The sequence below is a fragment of the Eremothecium gossypii genome, chromosome I, assembly GCF_000091025.4.
Source record: "Eremothecium gossypii ATCC 10895 chromosome I, complete sequence".
In the NCBI taxonomy this organism is placed as follows: domain Eukaryota; kingdom Fungi; phylum Ascomycota; class Saccharomycetes; order Saccharomycetales; family Saccharomycetaceae; genus Eremothecium; species Eremothecium gossypii.
Window position 1 is genome coordinate 74156 of NC_005782.2, and position 18214 is coordinate 92369.

The 18214-nt window shown below is 49.1% G+C and overlaps 8 protein-coding genes across 8 annotated transcripts; 3 read left to right on the top strand and 5 right to left on the bottom strand.

Annotated features, from left to right (window-relative positions):
* SDO1 (guanine nucleotide exchange factor SDO1) lies at nucleotides 1-852 on the bottom strand (the record flags this gene model as incomplete). The annotated part of the gene is made up of 1 exon (NM_207741.1): nucleotides 1-852. The coding sequence occupies one exon, from the start codon at nucleotides 850-852 to the stop codon at nucleotides 1-3; it is 852 nt and encodes a 283-aa protein (NP_982388.1).
* A 78-nt stretch (nucleotides 853-930) lies between these two features.
* Nucleotides 931-2190, bottom strand: IZH3 (Izh3p; the record flags this gene model as incomplete). Its single annotated transcript, NM_207742.1, has 1 exon — nucleotides 931-2190. One exon carries the CDS (start codon nucleotides 2188-2190, stop codon nucleotides 931-933), a length of 1260 nt encoding a protein of 419 aa, NP_982389.1.
* A 1162-nt stretch (nucleotides 2191-3352) lies between these two features.
* Nucleotides 3353-5716, top strand: PUF3 (mRNA-binding protein PUF3; the record flags this gene model as incomplete). The annotated part of the gene is made up of 1 exon (NM_207743.1): nucleotides 3353-5716. One exon carries the CDS (start codon nucleotides 3353-3355, stop codon nucleotides 5714-5716), a length of 2364 nt encoding a protein of 787 aa, NP_982390.1.
* Nucleotides 5717-6057: 341 nt separating this feature from the next.
* On the bottom strand, nucleotides 6058-6378 carry EMC6 (Emc6p; the record flags this gene model as incomplete). The annotated part of the gene is made up of 1 exon (NM_207744.1): nucleotides 6058-6378. The coding sequence occupies one exon, from the start codon at nucleotides 6376-6378 to the stop codon at nucleotides 6058-6060; it is 321 nt and encodes a 106-aa protein (NP_982391.1).
* Nucleotides 6379-6738: 360 nt separating this feature from the next.
* HGH1 (Hgh1p) lies at nucleotides 6739-7860 on the top strand (the record flags this gene model as incomplete). Its single annotated transcript, NM_207745.1, has 1 exon — nucleotides 6739-7860. One exon carries the CDS (start codon nucleotides 6739-6741, stop codon nucleotides 7858-7860), a length of 1122 nt encoding a protein of 373 aa, NP_982392.1.
* A 178-nt stretch (nucleotides 7861-8038) lies between these two features.
* On the bottom strand, nucleotides 8039-9910 carry TFG1 (transcription factor IIF subunit TFG1; the record flags this gene model as incomplete). The annotated part of the gene is made up of 1 exon (NM_207746.1): nucleotides 8039-9910. One exon carries the CDS (start codon nucleotides 9908-9910, stop codon nucleotides 8039-8041), a length of 1872 nt encoding a protein of 623 aa, NP_982393.1.
* A 462-nt stretch (nucleotides 9911-10372) lies between these two features.
* On the top strand, nucleotides 10373-11587 carry TYS1 (tyrosine--tRNA ligase TYS1; the record flags this gene model as incomplete). The annotated part of the gene is made up of 1 exon (NM_207747.1): nucleotides 10373-11587. The coding sequence occupies one exon, from the start codon at nucleotides 10373-10375 to the stop codon at nucleotides 11585-11587; it is 1215 nt and encodes a 404-aa protein (NP_982394.1).
* Nucleotides 11588-11771: 184 nt separating this feature from the next.
* Nucleotides 11772-17213, bottom strand: UBR2 (putative ubiquitin-protein ligase UBR2; the record flags this gene model as incomplete). The annotated part of the gene is made up of 1 exon (NM_207748.2): nucleotides 11772-17213. The coding sequence occupies one exon, from the start codon at nucleotides 17211-17213 to the stop codon at nucleotides 11772-11774; it is 5442 nt and encodes a 1813-aa protein (NP_982395.2).
* Between the last annotated feature and the right edge of the window lie 1001 nt (nucleotides 17214-18214).

Consider the following 18214-nt stretch of genomic DNA (forward strand, 5'->3'; position numbering starts at 1 on the left):
TCACTGATTCGCATCGTCCAGAACCGCCATGTCCAGCACCTGCAGCGTTCCGCACTTGCCACAGAGCGTGACCAGTTCGCGGTAGTTCATTGGGTCGATCAGGCCTGTGCACATCCACGTGGTTGCGCTTTCGGGCGCGGCCTCGGTCGCCGCAATGAGCGAGGCGGCTTGCGCAATAGCCTCGGCATTGCCTTCGCGTGGAAGCACCGCCTTGACTCGCATCTTGGCCCGAGCAATCGGAATGATTTGGCGCTGCACGAGCAGCTTAATGGCCTCAAGTGCCTGCAGCTTCGCGGGCTTATTCGTCACGACGTTAAACTTGAGCTCTGCAAGCGCCTTGTGGATCATCGTTGGTGGATAGCGCTTTTTGGAGTTTGGGTTGACGCACTTGGCGCTAACCAGAGTCAGCAGCTCGTTGGTAATCTTCCCGTGCATCTGCTGTCGTTCCTTCTCGGACAACTGGATCTCTCCGCGGCTTAGGATCTCCTTGATGACGACTTCCTGCTCCTTTGTCCCGAAAGCCCCGTTCAAGTCCTCGTTGGACGCAACCTGGCCCTTAGACACATTTAGAAACACCTGGTTGATCTGCAGCACCTCATCCAGGTCGGTCTCCACGCCGCGACGGTAGTCCTGTACCTTGTTCTGGTAGCAAGCAACTTCGAACCGCTTCTTCCCCTTCTTAAGCCTCACCAGCGACACATTAGTAAGCTTGATCTGCCCGGATGGCTGATTGATAACTCCCATTGGACGGCTCGACTTGCTGATCCACTGTGTTTCTGAGCCGCTATCGTTGAAGATGGCTTCGAGGAGAGCTAGCGCCATGGAAGGACGGTAAGAAAAAGAAACGAACATCTGAATATCAATATCTAATGGCGGGCTGCTTAGAGCGCTCCGCCGCCAAAGTCACTACATAGTTATCCCCAGAGGTGGCTAAAAGGCGCGACCAGCGTCGAGCCACACAATTCTTGACATCTGGAGCACTGCACGGTAGTGGCCGACGACGCCAAGCACGACGAAGACATGCCACAGAAAGTGCGAGTGGCAGAAGTAGTCCACCCACCACAATGACCAGAACTGGCGGTCCTTGCGCGCGACAGGTGGCAGATCCCTGAACTGGCGGCAAGCAGCCTCGTGCACCGGGCCCGAGCAGCAGTCGAGCGTTACGTCGGACCGCCAGCGCTCGGGCACAAGCGTGGCGTAGAAAACCACGCCGATTCCGTACCAGACCAGGCTCTTGTACACGAGCGGCGCCATGAGGTGCGCGGAGGCCCAGCGTACTTGCATCCAGACATGCACGAATGACACGAGCCCCAGGGCGGCTAGCCCGACGTACACGGCGATCCGCAGCGGACGTGCCTCCGGGCGATCAAAGTGCGGCGACCAGTTCATCACGCCAGCGGCTGTGCCTAGGCCAATGGAGGCCACCATGTACGCGTACATCAGCGGCCGCGACAGCCCGTACAGCGTCACAGCGACCGTCGTCACCACCGATGCCGTCACCAGCAGCGTGATCCCCGTGTAGTCCACGCACACAAAGCGCGACCGCAGCTTCAGGTGGCACGTGCCGTTGAATGTGTGCCAGGCCACAGAAGAGGCCATGCACTTGACCCCACACGCCAGAAACGCTCCGATCGCCCACTTGGCCAGCCGCGGGACCTGTGCCGCGCGGTACACGTCCGAGCGCGGCCAGCCCCAGCACAGCAGGTAGGCCAATACCGCAGCGCCGACCAGGTGCGACCAGATGTTAATCGTCTCATTGTGCCATCCGTACGCATTCAGCACCGAAAGCAGCGACTTGCGGTGCGAGTGGTAGAACCGGTGCCCGTAGATAATGTACCGGTTCTCCCGCCACGCATATGGCAGTTCCCAGTAGTGCAGATGCCGCGCCAGCCCGCGCGCCCGCGACTCTGCCCAGTGCAGAGGCTGCTCCTCGGCTCCCGAGCACGTAACTGCACCAGCCCATTTGTGCGCGCTGCCTGGCTCGCCGCTCGCACACAGTACGCTGCGGCCCCCGCCAGCCTCACCCCTGCTGCGTAGCTGTGCTTGCTCCATCGCTGACTCCGCCAGGCTGCTCCGGGAGTGGCCGGACTGGTCGGTTTTCTCCACGCTTGTCCGGCAACCTCGCCGTTGCGGCGCGGCGCGCCCGTGCACGGCATGTGTGCGGGGCATATGGGTGTTTGGGTGTGACATATGTAATCCTCAGTGTCGCAGGACTGGGCGTTAGTGTGTTGACAAATACTGCTAAAGGGTGGAGTAACCGCCTCCTTATCTGCTTTAGCATATATCACTATATAGTTTGCGGCGTCGCATGGCTGTGAGGCGAGAAACGTGTTAACTCAAAGTTCTTGTCATATTCACCCATTCCTTTGCTCGTGCGAAAAATCTAAAGAGGTATTCTTCCCCGCCAAATTCCATTGGCGGACGCACGTTGCCTGGGTGGCTAGCATCGCCTACCAGCGTCTCCGCGAAACCTGCGTGCCGTGTCAGTAGACCGTATGTCGTGGATGTCGCTATCTTTGAAGTCACGTCCTCATCTGGCAAGCCGCCGTCGCCATAGACGCTCTGCATCCCGAGGCCTGCGGACACAGCAGGCGCGCGGCCAGGGCGTAGTCTTAGGTACTAATGTGCGCCTGCTGGTGCCATGGTCTCACGGGGCTTGACCGCGCGCTGTATATATTACAGAGTCTCACCGCGCTGTCTGCCGCGCGATCTGTGCAAGATAATAATTACTTGCGACACGGTCCAACCAGGTCGCTGAACATCGCTGCTTCCAAAGCTCAGGCGCAAAGCGCGGTACCAGGAGTCGAGACGCCATGGAGCACATCTGGTTGAGGTGCTTTCGCAGCCACTATGCATGTAAGCATACCAGCGCGCAAAAGGAACGATATTGCCCCCTGCCTACACGGGCCCCAACGCGCAACAACCCAACAAGCCCAGGCAATAGATAGTAACAGGACTGGTTGCCTTCTTCCAGGATGCGTCACCCACGGGAGTTGCAGTCACGTGACACAAATAATGCCTTTCTACGGCGCCCTCGCACGTGATGAGACCGTGCTGCTGCATCGCAGCGACGGACGGCGTCCGGCGGGGCGTGCAGCCTCCGCGAGTGCGCGAGAGCCGCCTTTTTGTTCCTCCCTCCCCTACGTGACGGAACAAAGAGTCTCGACTGGCACAAGTCTCGCCACAACCACTCTGGAGTCGATAGAGCAGCAGTGCAAGCAGAAGGCGAAGGGTCTCGGAGCTACGGGCTACGGACAGGTGAGATCAGGTTTAGGCCAGTCTTCTGAGATACGCAGCACACTGGGCGTGGACGGAAAAAAAGCGCACGAGCAGTTTTTTGGAGCAGCAGCGCATGGAGACAGCAGCGCAGGCGGAACGGATACGAGGCCAGATGTCTACTACAGAGCACACGACAGATCCCTGGGCGGGCAGCGTGGACTATGGGTCTGCATCTCGGCGGAATAGCAACATGGACCCCGAACTGGCGTCGATCGTGTCTTCGTTATCGGCGTTGTCGACAGGCCCGGGCGCGGGGGCGCCACAACAGCTTGGTGGGTTCCGGCGGGCGTCGATGAACTCCAATAGCAGCGATGTGGAGTCTGAGCTCTTGTTTGCGGGCATGTCGCCTACTGTTCGGCGCACGACGCTCTCTGTTGGGGGCGGGGCTGGCGGCGGAGGGCGGCTGGCTATGCTCGGGCACTACCCGGCGAGCATTGCCGGGACGTTGCCGGCGGGGGGCCAGGGCGGTACATTCTTCGAGCGGTTTGGACGGACGTTGGCGGAGGCGACGCGCGAGGTCGAGACGGGGCTCGGGACGTACTCGGTCCGGCAGGCGCTGCGTGAGTCTGCGGCGAGCAGCGCACAAGATCTCTTGGCGCGCCCGGGAGTAGCGGCCGCTACCAGCGATGAGAACGCATTACGGAAGATGTCTGTGTCCTCGGAGACTGTCGAGTCTGTGAGTGAGAGCATGTCGATGCACAACGAGAGCAATCCATCGCACAACATCTGGAACGTAGCCAACGCACCGGTGTTTCGGCCCAACCACGGAGACTCGGGCGGTGACCCCTATTCCTCGGTCTACGGTGGCTTTCCGTACGGTATGTTTGGGCAGTATCCCAGTGGGACAGGCCTAGGTGGTGGTGGGGCCTTTGCTGCTGGCGGCACGGTTGCCAAAGGCGAGGAAGCCTCCCGAGAAGAACCACAGGGAGACGCAGCCACGGCAACGAACGGCCAGTTTGCTTTTCCTGCTGGTGCACCCTTTCTGTACTTTCCAGTCGGTTCCAATGGCGGATCTGGGGCGGCGATTCCGGCGGTGCTGCCTCCCCAGCCATCACGCCATTCACCTTCTGAGTCCCAGAAGGGGAAATCAAAAGGGAATCCATACCTGCAGCAGCACCCGAGAGGCTACAAGGCTCCAGGAATGCCATTGCAGAACTCCAACTCGAAGGCCGCCCCACAGACCTCGATTTCAGGCAAGGGTCATCATGGCCACCACTACTCATCTTCCAAACAATCTTCGACCCAGAACCAGCATCAGGCAAACCAACAACAGAGCCAGTATCAACATCAGTCTTCTTCCGGGGCCACCAAGAGAAATGGTAAAAACCAGCAGCCCATAATGCGGTCTCCGCTTTTGGAAGAGTTTCGCACAAACCCTACCAACAAGACATACAAGCTACATGAAATATATGGCTCTGCGTTAGAATTTTGTAAGGACCAACATGGCTCCAGGTTCATTCAACAAGAGCTAGCGACTGCATCTAATATTGAGAAGGAGGTAATATTCAACGAGATACGCGACCATGCCATTCAATTATCGCACGATGTTTTTGGGAACTATGTCATCCAGAAGTTTTTCGAATTTGGGACCAAGACGCAGAAAGATATACTAGTTGAGCAGTTTAGGGGCAAACTGGAGGCATTGTCGTTGGAAATGTATGCTTGTCGCGTCATACAGAGGGCTTTTGAGTTCATAGATGAGGATCAGAAGATTGACCTTGTGATGGAGCTATCTTCTAGCGTGCTTACCATGATAAAAGATCAAAATGGCAATCATGTGATACAAAAAACAATCGAATGCATCCCCATGTCGAAACTGCCGTTCATCTTAGAAAGTTTGCGCGGTCAGATATACCATTTGTCAACTCACTTCTATGGATGCCGTGTTGTCCAGCGGCTTTTGGAGTACGGTAGTAAGGCGGATCAGGAGGAGATTTTAAACGAACTTGATCAATTTATTCCATATTTGGTTCAAGATCAGTACGGCAACTATGTCATCCAACATATTCTTCAGCATGGTGGTGACAATCCTGCGGAAAACCATATCGATAAGTCGAAGCAAGATATTGTCGACACTATCAGCAAAACCGTAGTTGAGTTCTCGAAGCATAAGTTTGCTTCCAATGTAGTGGAGAAGACGATATTGTATGGTAGCGCGTCGCAGAAAAGGCAAGTTTTGGATAAAATATTGCCGAAAGATGAAGAGCACGCGGCGACGTTGGAGGATACCTCTCCATTAATATTGATGATGCGTGACCAGTATGCTAATTATGTTGTACAAAAGCTTGTTGGTGTTGGTACAGGTAATGATAAGAAGCTCATTGTCATCGCTATCAGATCTTATTTGGAGAGGCTGAACAAGAATAACACGCTAGGGAACCGACATTTGGCAAGCGTTGAAAAATTGGCTGCATTAGTGGAAAAGGTTAAGCTATAAGGATGAAGCCATAAATATTGTCCTTTCCTACTCTCTCGTTCCTGTTGATATTACCACTGTAAAGTACCTATGTTAATCACGCGCTGTATTAGCATACATTATGTTCCTAATGCCTTCCTACTTTACTTCTCAACTTAATTAGCTGTGAATATTATACTACATTGATATCTTATATACTATTAAATATGTGTATATACACTATACATTTTGTACATACAGTTGCCTGTTCAGTGCACATTGCATTATCACGCATTCGTTTACTTTTAAACGAACTGTAAGCTAGGTCGTTGTTATATGCTACCTAATCATTATATCGCATCCAAGCCCAGCTGTTCCCGTGCTTAGCTTAAGAGCGCGTAAGTGAACGTCCACGCCATCACAAAACCTGCAAGCTCGCGGAACAACGACGTCAATATTATATCCTGGACTGGGTTCTGAAAGTACTTGCTAGGTTCAAACTTGCAGAGCCGCATTGCGAATATCGCGGATATACTGAGGTAGCTCACTGCAAACATAATAAAACCCTGCAATGACTCGAGCTGCAAGATCCCAGCCCCACAGCCGAACACGAGTGATGTAATATCATGAACATAGAGCAGCCGCTTCTTATTGAAGGAGACCGATCTACTGGACAAAATGTCCGCGGAAACAGGATTCGCCATATTGATGTATCTGGGCTCGCCACGCAACAAAGGTTGAGGTTATGCTGCCTTTTCGGTCGCAATCTCTATGCGTTATTCTTCAGCAGATATGACGAGGTGCAATGCCAAAGAACAGATGCAATCCAGTGCATCTAGTATCTTTGAAGTAAGTTTTCACACATGAAAGCTCTCCAACCACGCGAATTGCAGTTGCAGATATTTTACGTCACGTGTAAGTCCATGTTCTACGAAAAGCAAAGCCGGTGTATACTCTTCTCTCATCTCATCGCTGAAAATTATTGTCGATTATGAGATTTTGTTCTCTTGACAGTCCAAATATAGCTAGAACGCCGTCTTAATAGATCATCGGTGGATTTGACGATGCCCTCGCAATTAGAAGAACTAGTTTCCTTTCTGCACTCCCCACAACCTGCTGTGAAACAGATTGCCCTGGACAATTTGGTAGGCTTTTCGACTGGGCCTCATGCCGGTATATTCAAAAATGAGAACTACAGGCCTATTCAGGATTTGAAGGAACTAGCTAAAAATAATTCGAAGACAATTGTTCAGCAGTCCGTCACGATTCTGGCCAATCTTTGCGATGATCCTGTCATGCGGATGAAAATTGTCACGGATATCGACTTCTTGAGCTATCTGGCATGGAAGATATGCGACCTGGGTAACTCATCTGCCGACATTATGTGCATTTTGCTCAGCAACCTAGCTAAAGATGAGGGGATCACCAATATCTTCGGTATTAACGGGGTCCACGATAGTGTCAGCTTAGATGAAAAGGTGTTCATGAGTAAAAATGTGATCGATTGCCTGATGGACTGTTTTGTCAAAGGGTATGACAGGAAGCTGAACCAGTATGCAAACTTTGACTACTTGTCTTTCTTCTTTGCTGATATCTCTCGTTTCAGGAAAGGAAGGAACTATTTTGTGGAAGAGCAGCAGTATGATGGAGTTGTTCCAATTTCAAAATTACTTGTATTTACCGAGAAATATGACAACAAAACTAGAAGACTCGGAGTTGCGTCAACGATCAAGAACTCCCTATTCGACTCTCTTCATCACGAAAAAATGCTAAAGGATGAAAAGATAAATCTTCTACCATATATTTTGTTACCTATTGCCACATCGCGCGACTCGGAGCTCGACGAGGAAGACCTGTTTAATCTGCCGGATGAGCTTCAGTTCTTGCCCGAGGATAAACAAAGAGACCCCGTTCCTGAAATCATCTGTGTGCATCTAGAAAGCTTGTTATTGCTCTGTACTACAGCGAACGGTAGAGAGTACCTCAGATCGAAATCGGTATACCCTCTAATTAGAGAACTACACAAGAACGTTGAGAACGAAGAAATTGGGGAGCTATGCCATAGGATTGTTAATATGTTAATGAGAGGAGAACCGGAGAATGAGAAGGTGGAGGAGATCGTGTCAAAGTCTGCAGAAGATGAGTCAGAAGAATCTGATGACGAAGCCATTGTTGAAGTCCTCTAACGAGTCCACAAATGATACTTATAAATAGCAAAACCCATCAGCACTTATCTGAGAAGCAGGTTTAATCGTTTAGTTAAGCTCGTTTATATCTTACACATATATGCACATGTATATGCACTACTAGTCTCAGATACTACAAAAACTGTCGAACAGAGAATTCTGGACATGATATTCTGAATCAGCGTGCCAGCTCTAAGAAAGTACCATTTAGCTTAACAAGCCGCTTAACAAAGAGTTTCAATCTATCTTTATTTTCTGGATGCTTAAACTTCGACCGGAGCTCCTTGATAAGCTGCTTAAGCGTGATCTCCTTGCCTTGTACAGCATCGATGATATCTTGTTCGGTCAATAGCTCATGCGGAGCAGGTGCGCCATCGCGGCTAGCAAAATCAGTACGGTCTTTAGCACCGTTATCATGATTAGCCGAAGATGGGTTCCACTCACCTTTCGGAAAGTTATTCAAAATAGACTTATCCGCACTGATTACTATGATACAGTTTTTGATACTCTTCACATATATGTGGCCCGCATGCGGGCTCCTAGAAGCCTTCTTCTTTGGAGAAGATTTCCGACTTAGTGAATCCTCATCCTGGTCCTCTTTCTTTATCTTCTTATCGTCATCGTCATCAAGGTCAGACTCAGACAAGTACGGGTTCGAATCATCATCAGACTCGTACAATGCGCCTAGGTCAGTCTTGAGTAACGCTTTTTTAACCTTTTCGCCCTCCTCATCAATCTTTTTCTCGCCGAAAAGATCATCTTCGTCTTCCACGGCATCATCGTCACGCAAGCCCATTGCGTTGGCCTGAAGCATCTCCTTTTTAATACGCTGTTCAGACTCCTTATTCTCTTCTTCGTTCCCATCGATGATCGGAGCCTCTTCGTCGTCGGCAAACTCTTCGTCATAATCAAGCTCTACCTCCGAGTTATCTACCCGGTCGTCCTCCTCTTGCCGGTCGTTCCCGTCCACAACCTTCAGCCGCCTTCTAGTTCTATCATATCTTGTGGTCGTGGTGCCAATGTTGTCCAAGTGCTTCATCAACCACCTGGGCGCACCCGCGCCATTCTTTTCCATGCGCTTCTCTGCCTCCTCAATAGTTAAAGTCGCATACTTATTCCTAGCTGTGAACCGGTACACCTTGTCGGCCGGGATCATTGTGAAGCTCCCGTCGTTCTCTGCGCTCAGAAAGACATAAGAGTCAGAGTTTCCAGCTTCGTACGAGCCCACCCACGTATTCAGCCCGTCAAAGTCCTCCATCACCCAGGGGTAGAATTCCTCGAACCGCAGCTTGCGGGCCTTCTCGTCCAGCAGCTTCAGCTGCCGCGTTTTCCGCTTCGAGTTGCCGCGCTTAAAGCGCCCGCCTCCGTCCGGCGCGACGTCTGCAAACGGATCAATGGTCCCGGACTGGAAGTCAAAGTCCACCTGCTCCTTCCCGTCATACTTGACCAGCCCAACCTTCGTCGGGTCCTCCGCCAGTCCTGCCTCCGGCAGCTTGGTCGTGGGCCCCGGTTTCTCCGCAGCCAGAGGCTGCAAGGCGCCGCCACTGTCTCCCGGCGTGCCCTCCGTGCCCTCAGCGCCCCCGGACTCGCGCGAAGACGCCGACACCGGCGTAGCCCCCTGCTCGCCCTCCAACCGCCGCTTGTACTCCGCGATTTCCTTCTGCCGCTGCACAATCTCAGCCCGCGTCAGCTGAAACTGCACGTTCCGCGTGTCCTTCCGGTGCAGCCGGACAGGCAGGTGGAAGTCCTTCGTCGGCTCGATCTTCTTCTTCGACTGAAACTTCAGCAGGTGCACCTTCACGTTCTTAAGGTCTTGCGCGTTCGCAGCCCGCAGCGGAAACTCCTGGTAGTCGTCATCCTCCCGCTTCACTCCCCCACCCCCGCCCTGCAGCATCTGCCTCGTCTGCTCCTCCATCGAATCTGGGTCCTCCTTCTTCACACCGCCCTTGCCTGGTCCGTTACGCTTCACCCGTGTCCGTAGGAAGTCCCGCCTGAGCTGGTCCCTCTTGATAAAAGGCTGCGGGCCCGCGGCCTTTCTCCCATTCGACATCGCAGCTGTGCCAAACCCTCGCCCTCTCAATAGCTCAGCGTTCTAGCAGCCCATGCTCTTCTGCTCCGCGCTCATCTCCGCGAGACAGTGATCGTGATTGCGCCACCGCTCGAGGACGCCCGCTCGTCAACGTACATAATGATATTCCCAGCGTGCACCCTGCTGTCAAGCAATTAGCAAGGTGCGCGCCGGCAACCCTTGTGATAGCGGTAGGCAGTCAGCAGCAGAGCTGGGAAGCGGGTTCGCAATCGCTCTGCTGCCGTGACTGTCCGCTTGTGTGCCAGAGCCCCAAGGGCGCGATAAGTCATGTAGTGGTGCACGGGTGCCTGAAAATTTGTCAGGCGAATTTTGGTGGCAGTGGTATATTATAAGAAACTGGTGGTTTGTAACAGGAGGTGCGTGTCATTGGACTCATCGGCGACTCTCGGAGTGTGTTCGTGTCCAGATAGAGCGGTATAGGCGATGTCAGAGACCATTGTGGACCCTACAGAGGCTTACGAGCTGATTGTGAAGAACCTGCAGGAGGTGCTGAACCCGCAGATCATCAAAGAGGTGCTAGAGGAGCAGAAACGGCCGCTGCGGTTGTACTGGGGCACAGCTCCCACGGGCAAGCCGCACTGCGGGTACTTCGTACCGATGACGAAGCTGGCACACTTTTTGCGGGCAGGATGCGAGGTGACGGTGCTGCTTGCAGACCTACACGCGTTTCTGGACAACATGAAGGCGTCGCTGGAGGTGGTGAACTACCGGGTACGGTACTACGAGTTTGTGGTGAAGGCGATTCTGCGGAGCATCAACGTACCGATCGAGAAGCTGCGCTTTGTGGTGGGTTCGTCGTACCAGACGTCGGCGGCGTACACGATGGACCTTTTCCGGATGTCGAACGTGGTCTCGCAGAACGACGCGAAGCGCGCGGGAGCGGATGTGGTGAAGCAAGTGTCGAACCCATTGTTGAGCGGACTGCTCTACCCGCTAATGCAGGCGCTGGACGAGGAGTATCTCGGTGTTGACGCGCAGTTTGGCGGTGTGGACCAGCGCAAAATCTTTGTGTTGGCGGAGGAGAACATGGGCAGCTTGGGCTACAAGAAGCGCGCGCACCTGATGAACCCGATGGTACCGGGGCTGACGATGGGCGGCAAGATGTCTGCGTCTGATCCTAACTCTAAGATCGACATTCTGGAGGAACCCAAGGTGGTGAAGAAGAAGATAAACACGGCATTCTGCTCTCCAGGGGAGGTTGAGGACAACGGTCTGCTCTCCTTCATACAATATGTCCTTGGGCCCATCCAGGAGCTGAAAAACGCTCCTGGCTACTTTGAATTCTTTATCGATCGTCCGGAGAAGTTTGGTGGCCCCATCACCTACCACTCGTTCGAGGAGCTAAGACAGGCCTTCAAGGACCAGAAGCTAGCGCCTCCTGATCTGAAGACTGGTGTGGCAGACGCAATCAATGCCCTGCTTGCCCCCATCAGAGAGGAGTTTGCGAACAATCCTGAATTCCAGGATGTTGCCGCGAAAGCATACCCAGTAGTCACTGAGCAGAAGACTAAGAAAGTCAAGAAGCCAAAGAACAAAGGCACGCGGTACCCAGGCGCCCCAAAGCCTGCTGCAGATGTAGATGCAGAGGTCGACGAGGCTTCCGTGCAAATGAAGAAGACTTCCTTAGAAACCAACTAGTAGCCTGTTTTAAATAATCTTTTTTTCTTGGTTTGTCTCTGGCATCGCAGATTTCTGTCGATCTCCATAGTAATAGAAGGTTTGCAGGAGTTTATTATTATTTTCCGACTCGGCGCTGGCCCGCGGGCGTTTCACATACACATTACACACCGCTATACCGACGCAGTCACTACGGAGCTATATCTTACATGCTTTCCCAGCCACCAACGTCAGACATGTTCTCCGTCAGCCGGTGCACTAAGTGAGGTATTTTGCCTCCAAGGACTATATCGTTTCCTAAGTGCGAGTATAGTTTCTCATCTAGGAAAACAGGCGTTCCATATTTGTAATCTTCATCAACCTCGCCATGCTTATTCACATATGGCGCCTTGAAGAATGTGCCACGATCTCCGTAGGCCAAATACACTGTATTGCTGCGAACCAATAGAAAGCATCCGTACACAGCCGTCTGTGTGCATTCGTTCGAATAGTGATTAGTACATTCCCCAATCATGAAATTATGCAACATGGAAGCATTTTGAATAAATACTTTTGTGCCGCAAAATAGACACATCGCCACCTCATGTCTGTTGATGCGGTATTGCAACTGTTCCTCCTCATCCGAAAGCAAATCCGAAAGCCTATGTGGTAGCGGAATTAAAGGTGAGCCATAAGGTGATTCAACTCGTAAAGAATAAACTTTTTGTGCGTAAGATTGAATATTGGGCCCTTTCGATGCTTCTTTAATCGTAGCTTTCGTAAGCGGCAAATCGTTCACGCGAAAATCAGTTAATATGCTGTCCAACTGTGGTACGCCGAAGTAAGATAATAGTGAAGACAACTCCAGCTCTATTGTGTTGCATTCGCGTTTAGTGATCGGATACTCTGCAAAGATTAGCATCAGAAATCTTCTTAAAAACACGGTTAGAGCTTTTTCAGTCACATTATACAATAGAACTTTCCATTTTGCGACACGATTTAACTGGGAGCGGTCAATTGAAATTGCTGTCGATAAAGCAACAATGTAAGTTAGAACAACGCCTAGGACGGAATCAGCGCCCTCTTGGCCAGAGTCAATGTCATCCACGTCCCAATCCATCACATTCTGGTCACCATCGATCATGCAATCGGAATCCTCCACTAAAGTGGTGGATAGCGCGATAAATATTTGATGTAGCTTCCTTTTTATTGAAGCATATACGAACGCCGATAGAGGATATCCCTTTCGTGTTATGGGGTTCAGATAACGGCAGGCATCCAACAACAAGTTACTGTGTAGAAATTCAACATTGAACGCAGCCCAATCGTCATATTCACGGACGGCTGGTATCGGAATGCCCGTGATCTTCCCAGTTTGGTGAGAAAACAACTTTCTTTCTAGGATATAGATTTTCATCTCGGTCAGAAGCCGTAATGTTAACAATTGCTGATTCGTCAACCTTTTCGTAATGGGGATGGTTGTATCCCCTGAACGGGTGATTAACTCGATATTGGAAATAGTGTTGGCTATGACCGAACAAAACAAGGTATAAATGTCAGGCAATCTAGAAAACTTGGATTGAACGGTCAAGGAACAAAATATTATCAGTGATTTTAGGCAAAGAGTATCCAACTCTTCTGATGACATCGAATATTTGTTTTCATGAGTGCCTGCAAATAATTCTTCGTCGCACCTAGTATTCACATCAGAGAGTCGTGGAATAAAGGAATTGACCAACGAGTTGCATAGTGGGCAAAAAAGTAACGAAAATCCTAAACCATTAGGCACATTTTTAGTCATATGATTATGCGCATTTCTGGATGCCTTCATATGCCTTTCCATGCATGAAAAGTGCGAGCCGTGACCGCAAGCCTTCACTACATGGCATATACTTGTACTACCGGGTGATGGGAAGAGGGGTTGTGGCTTTGCAGAAGTATAGAGGCTCTGCAGTAAATTCAATTTGCCGAAGTCAGTATACTTGTCCACAGTGTTCTGCTCGAAGTGTGTGAAGTACACAAATGTGTCGTTCTCTACACGAGGCATTTTGCAGAACACACAAGTATCATCAGGGTACTCCCATCCTATGGCACTAAAACTTCCATCGATAGTCGTCTCTCGAGAGTCTATATCCTCAGGTGTCACATTATTGTTTTCCATAAACTGCTGCTGTTGTTTAGCAAGTTTTCGTAACAACCTGTCGCGCTTCCTTTTGGCCAATCTCTTCTTTTCATATTCATCTTCGCCCTTTTTGAGTTCTCTACTACGTGACTTCCAAATTTGAGGATCATAGTTCGGTGTCTGCTCGTTCAAGTAGCCATCAACGTCAACATGAGGTGCTTCTCTTTGTAGCAAGCTGAAGATCTCACGGATTTTTCCATGATCACTGCAAAAATCCTCATCCAATAGAAATGAAAACAACAAGGACCCAATGCTATTATAGAAGGATAGAGCCGTCTCGTCAAAGGAATACTCTCTCCAAAAAACATTAACAAATCCATTCAGGTTGTTGATAAAGCATAGATGTATAATGTGCGCGACTTTTGAGAGCATCGCTTCATATTTGAATTTTGCAATGTGCTCCAAGGTGCTCTTTATGAATATGCCAAAAATATCAGTGCTTGTTATTTGGTATAGACCAGAAAAAGGTGTAAACTGCAACTCCATTATTACATTTTTTGCCGGCACGAAAGTATCCATGTAAGGTATAAGCTGATTACTTTCCATTCTACTTCTCATTAACTTTTCGGCCTCATATCTCTTTGTAGCAGAAAAGCCAACGAAATATGGATCAACTTCATTCATGTATTCTTCCTTCAAGGTATAGACACCATGGTCAGTTATTCCAATCGGGGGAGTGTAGTTGGCTAAATGCTCAAGATATAAATCGAAGGCGGGATGCTTAGTCACATGCTCTGGGATCACATTCATTAGATTGCTATGACTGCAATTGTGGAAGCATAATGCGTGGATAATCTCGGAGCGCATTGTTTTCTCAAATCCCTCTACTGAAGATGACATTGTTAGGGATCGCACCTCTGACAATAGCTGGATTAATAACAACAAACATTGGTCCACCATGGAGGAGGTGACATCTTTGTCTGGATAATCATCTATAGGAACACCCTCCGTCCAATTTTTTAGATGCCATCTGGAAATAAACGTTACCATAAAGTCATTCGGGGGCGATAAACTCATCGCTAGTTGTAGGTTAAAAATATCACTGAAATAAGTGAACTCGCGCATACTATACTTGGTGTACATTCTCAGTTGATGAATGATCGGTGCACCATTTCGAACCCAAAACCCAGAGTTTATCTGTGCTATCAATACCAACGTAGATAACGCCGACTCAGCCATAAAGATTAACTTCTTATTCTCCTTGAAAAAGGAAACTAAGTTGATGTATCCTTTAAGTTCCTCTGGTAAAGTCTCATATCTCCCACATTGACTCCATTGCAGTACGAATTTGAAGAAGTATGACATTGGATTGAAAAAATTTTGAGTATCGATTCCAACCTGGAAACTGATTATATTAGACGTCACATTGTAGATAGTTTCCCTAACCATTTTAACCTGCGGTTCAGCATCTGATGAATCCCAAAGTGAATCCGAAAATGGGATGGAATTTCTAAAACAGCTTAACATCTTAATTTCCAGGGATATTGACCTATCCAATAAGTCATACACGACTTCGCGGCGTCGCCGCGGGTCTTTAATCAGGCACACGTTTCTTACAAAACCATCGACCATCACTAGGATCGAAGAGAATAAGAAATAATAAGAAGAAAAATCAAAGTTTTCAAACTCTACGTGTTCCTTGGCCTCTCTCCTTAGGGGCAGAATATTATTAAACGATGCAAAGCACTTGATTATGACCGAGGTGAGTTCTTGATTTTGGAAAACTGATTCAGGTACAGTATTAGTAGACATTATCAGATAGATATCTTTGAAGCAAACGACTGATCTCTTGCTCTTTATACTATCATCTGGTAATTTGAAATCATAGGATAGAGGAATTGGAGGACAGTTTATTAAGGTTGCCGGAGCAAACGATAATAGTGCAAAAGCAAATTGTAAAGCACGTTGAATAAATCCGGGTGCTTTGGTTATGATCATGTTGGCAATTTGCGGATTCTGGAAAATGTATTGTGATAACATATTCATCAATGATATCTTGTAGTCTGTTGATTCTGATGCTACAGTATTGTAGAGAACTGCGCAATAGACGTCCAAATATTGTGCTGCTAAACACTTCTTTGAATCATCTATTATTGTGAACATGGAGCAGATAACCTTCATCATCCTATATCGGGAAACTTTCGACATAACTGCTGTCCCATCGGTTATCAAATATTGAAATCTCGAACCGTTTAATGGCTGATACTTGGCAGTAGAGTTGTCGGGTACAACTTCAGCTAAGCGCTTATCATACTCTTTCATAATCTCTAAAACCCTTGGATCGTGTTGCTCATTCTTAGCCTCGTCAAAGCTCCATGGAGAGCACCAAGGAAAGCTAGTTCGCTGGCTATACTGCACAGTAAAATTCCCTAGAAGATAAATCTTTGACCAATAGGGAACCATTGTTGCCTGTGATCTCAAAGTCATACCCAAAAGTTTTGAATTCCATGTACTCATCATGGCTACCCGTAGCGCTAACTTCCTCTGGACATTTGGGCGCTTGTAGCAAAGTTCATAGATCCATCTAATGAGTTCGTCCACTAGATTTTCACGAAAAACCTCGTTCTTGTTTTTAATATGCGTCGCGATATGTTCGTTTGTGAATATTTCTTTTACAGTTTTAAGCTTCTGGGTATCTTTAGACTCCAATAGGATGACAAAAGCTTCCCCACGCACTAGTTTTTCGACCATCATAATCCCATACTCGAGGGGCTTGCACAATACCCTGCTTATCTTTGCAGCTAAGTCCTTTATGTGAATTTTGCAATCTTTTTCGTATAGTTGTAATGCATAGTATTCTGACTGCTGTTCCAAAGTCATGGGTAAAGTCAGAAAGATATCATCATTGGTCCACTCTTTCAGCTGCATCATAGTATCAACAATGTAGTCCAAAACGTGTGCCAATATCGAAACCAAGCTCTCATCATGTTCGTAACTCATTGTTCGCCGTGGTAGATTATTAAGTGCACTTTTACATTCGAACCCCTCTTCTGGATTGCTCAACCCAGATGGGTCTCCACAATGGCAAACCTTACCTTCTGGACGGCTCACAACCTTTGATGTATACTGATGACCAACATGTTTTGTGGGATCGAAACATTCGTCGCATATCTCGTATAGCGGGTTCTTAGTGCAATTAAAGCAGTAGTACACAGTTTCTGTTGGCTGGCAGAGCTTGTTGCAGCTAGTCCCACGGTGATCGTTGCCCACACCCTCGCCTGTTCCCGTATACTCCTCCAAAAACTTCTCTCGCCATTCAGCCGGAAGATGTATTGACTGAAATACCCCGTTCTGCCAATTTGGGCTTTCATACACGCGTAGCAGCTTCTTCCAGTCCACAATCCCTTTGCTGCGGCCCTGGTTCAAACACTCGAAAAGCACCTTCCAGAGCTGATAAAGTACAGTATCATTAACTTGGTAGTTGGAGAGCCGAGGAAGATGCACTAGGTACTCCCGTATATCACATATATAGTCAACCGTCCCCATGATACTAGCCCCACTGATCTTCCTGACCTGCTCCTATATCACACTGTCTCCAGGTCAGTGTATTTTGTGCAGCTACGCTTTGTGTCGCAGTACTGATCCGCTGTTCCAGTGCATAGATTCGTCATAAGGAGGGCGCAATTCGCCACCGGCCGGGATCAGCGTCTACGGTAACACAGCGCAGAAAAATCCCAGGGGGACAGTAGCCTCCGCAGTAATAGTGCCAGTAGCCTCAGTATCCAGATATTATGAGCTCAAGTATAACGGTCGCCTTAGGCCTCTGCAGCACTCTGCTCAATTCACATCCTATCACGTGACAGATATTTATTTTAAGTCACGTGCGAAGCTCTTGTTTTATCAGTTCACAGATCCGTTTTCTGCTCTGACGCAGGACATGTCAGCCGATAGAAAGCTGGTTCGCTATGTATGCCGCGTGGTAGAGTAAGACTGCGTGCTGTATACGTATGATGATGGATTCAATATAGTAGTAGCCGGCCCGCTGACTTCTGAATATCAGATGCTGTGTTTATAATTACAGAAGAGCTGTGTCACCGTTCCCGTAGCGGGTTATTATTTCCGCTCCTATCAGATATGCAACAAATACAGCAGTTAATATTGTATCCTTCGTTTGCAGTCACCCATCTGTAGAGCGCCGCTTTCCGAGATAGAATATCTTCCTCCAACCAGAACAACGTTCTAATGCTATCAGACGTCCGCTGTAGCTCGGAAGAGTGCTTAAACAGTTTGCAGAAACAATTAGGGCGCTGTATTTACACCCTACTTACCGAGGACAGAGTCAGCCAACACGTTGTCAAGACATTGCTCTTAGTTACAAGACTTCCGAGCGAAGAGGTGACGAGATCACCGCTCACGTGGTAGCACGTGACGGCCGGGTATGCCCCCTATTTCCAGACCTGGGATCAGCTCACGGTCTCTCCTTGACGTTACAGATTGATACTCGACAAAAACAACGACACCTGCAGTCTTCTGTGTACTTACGAACG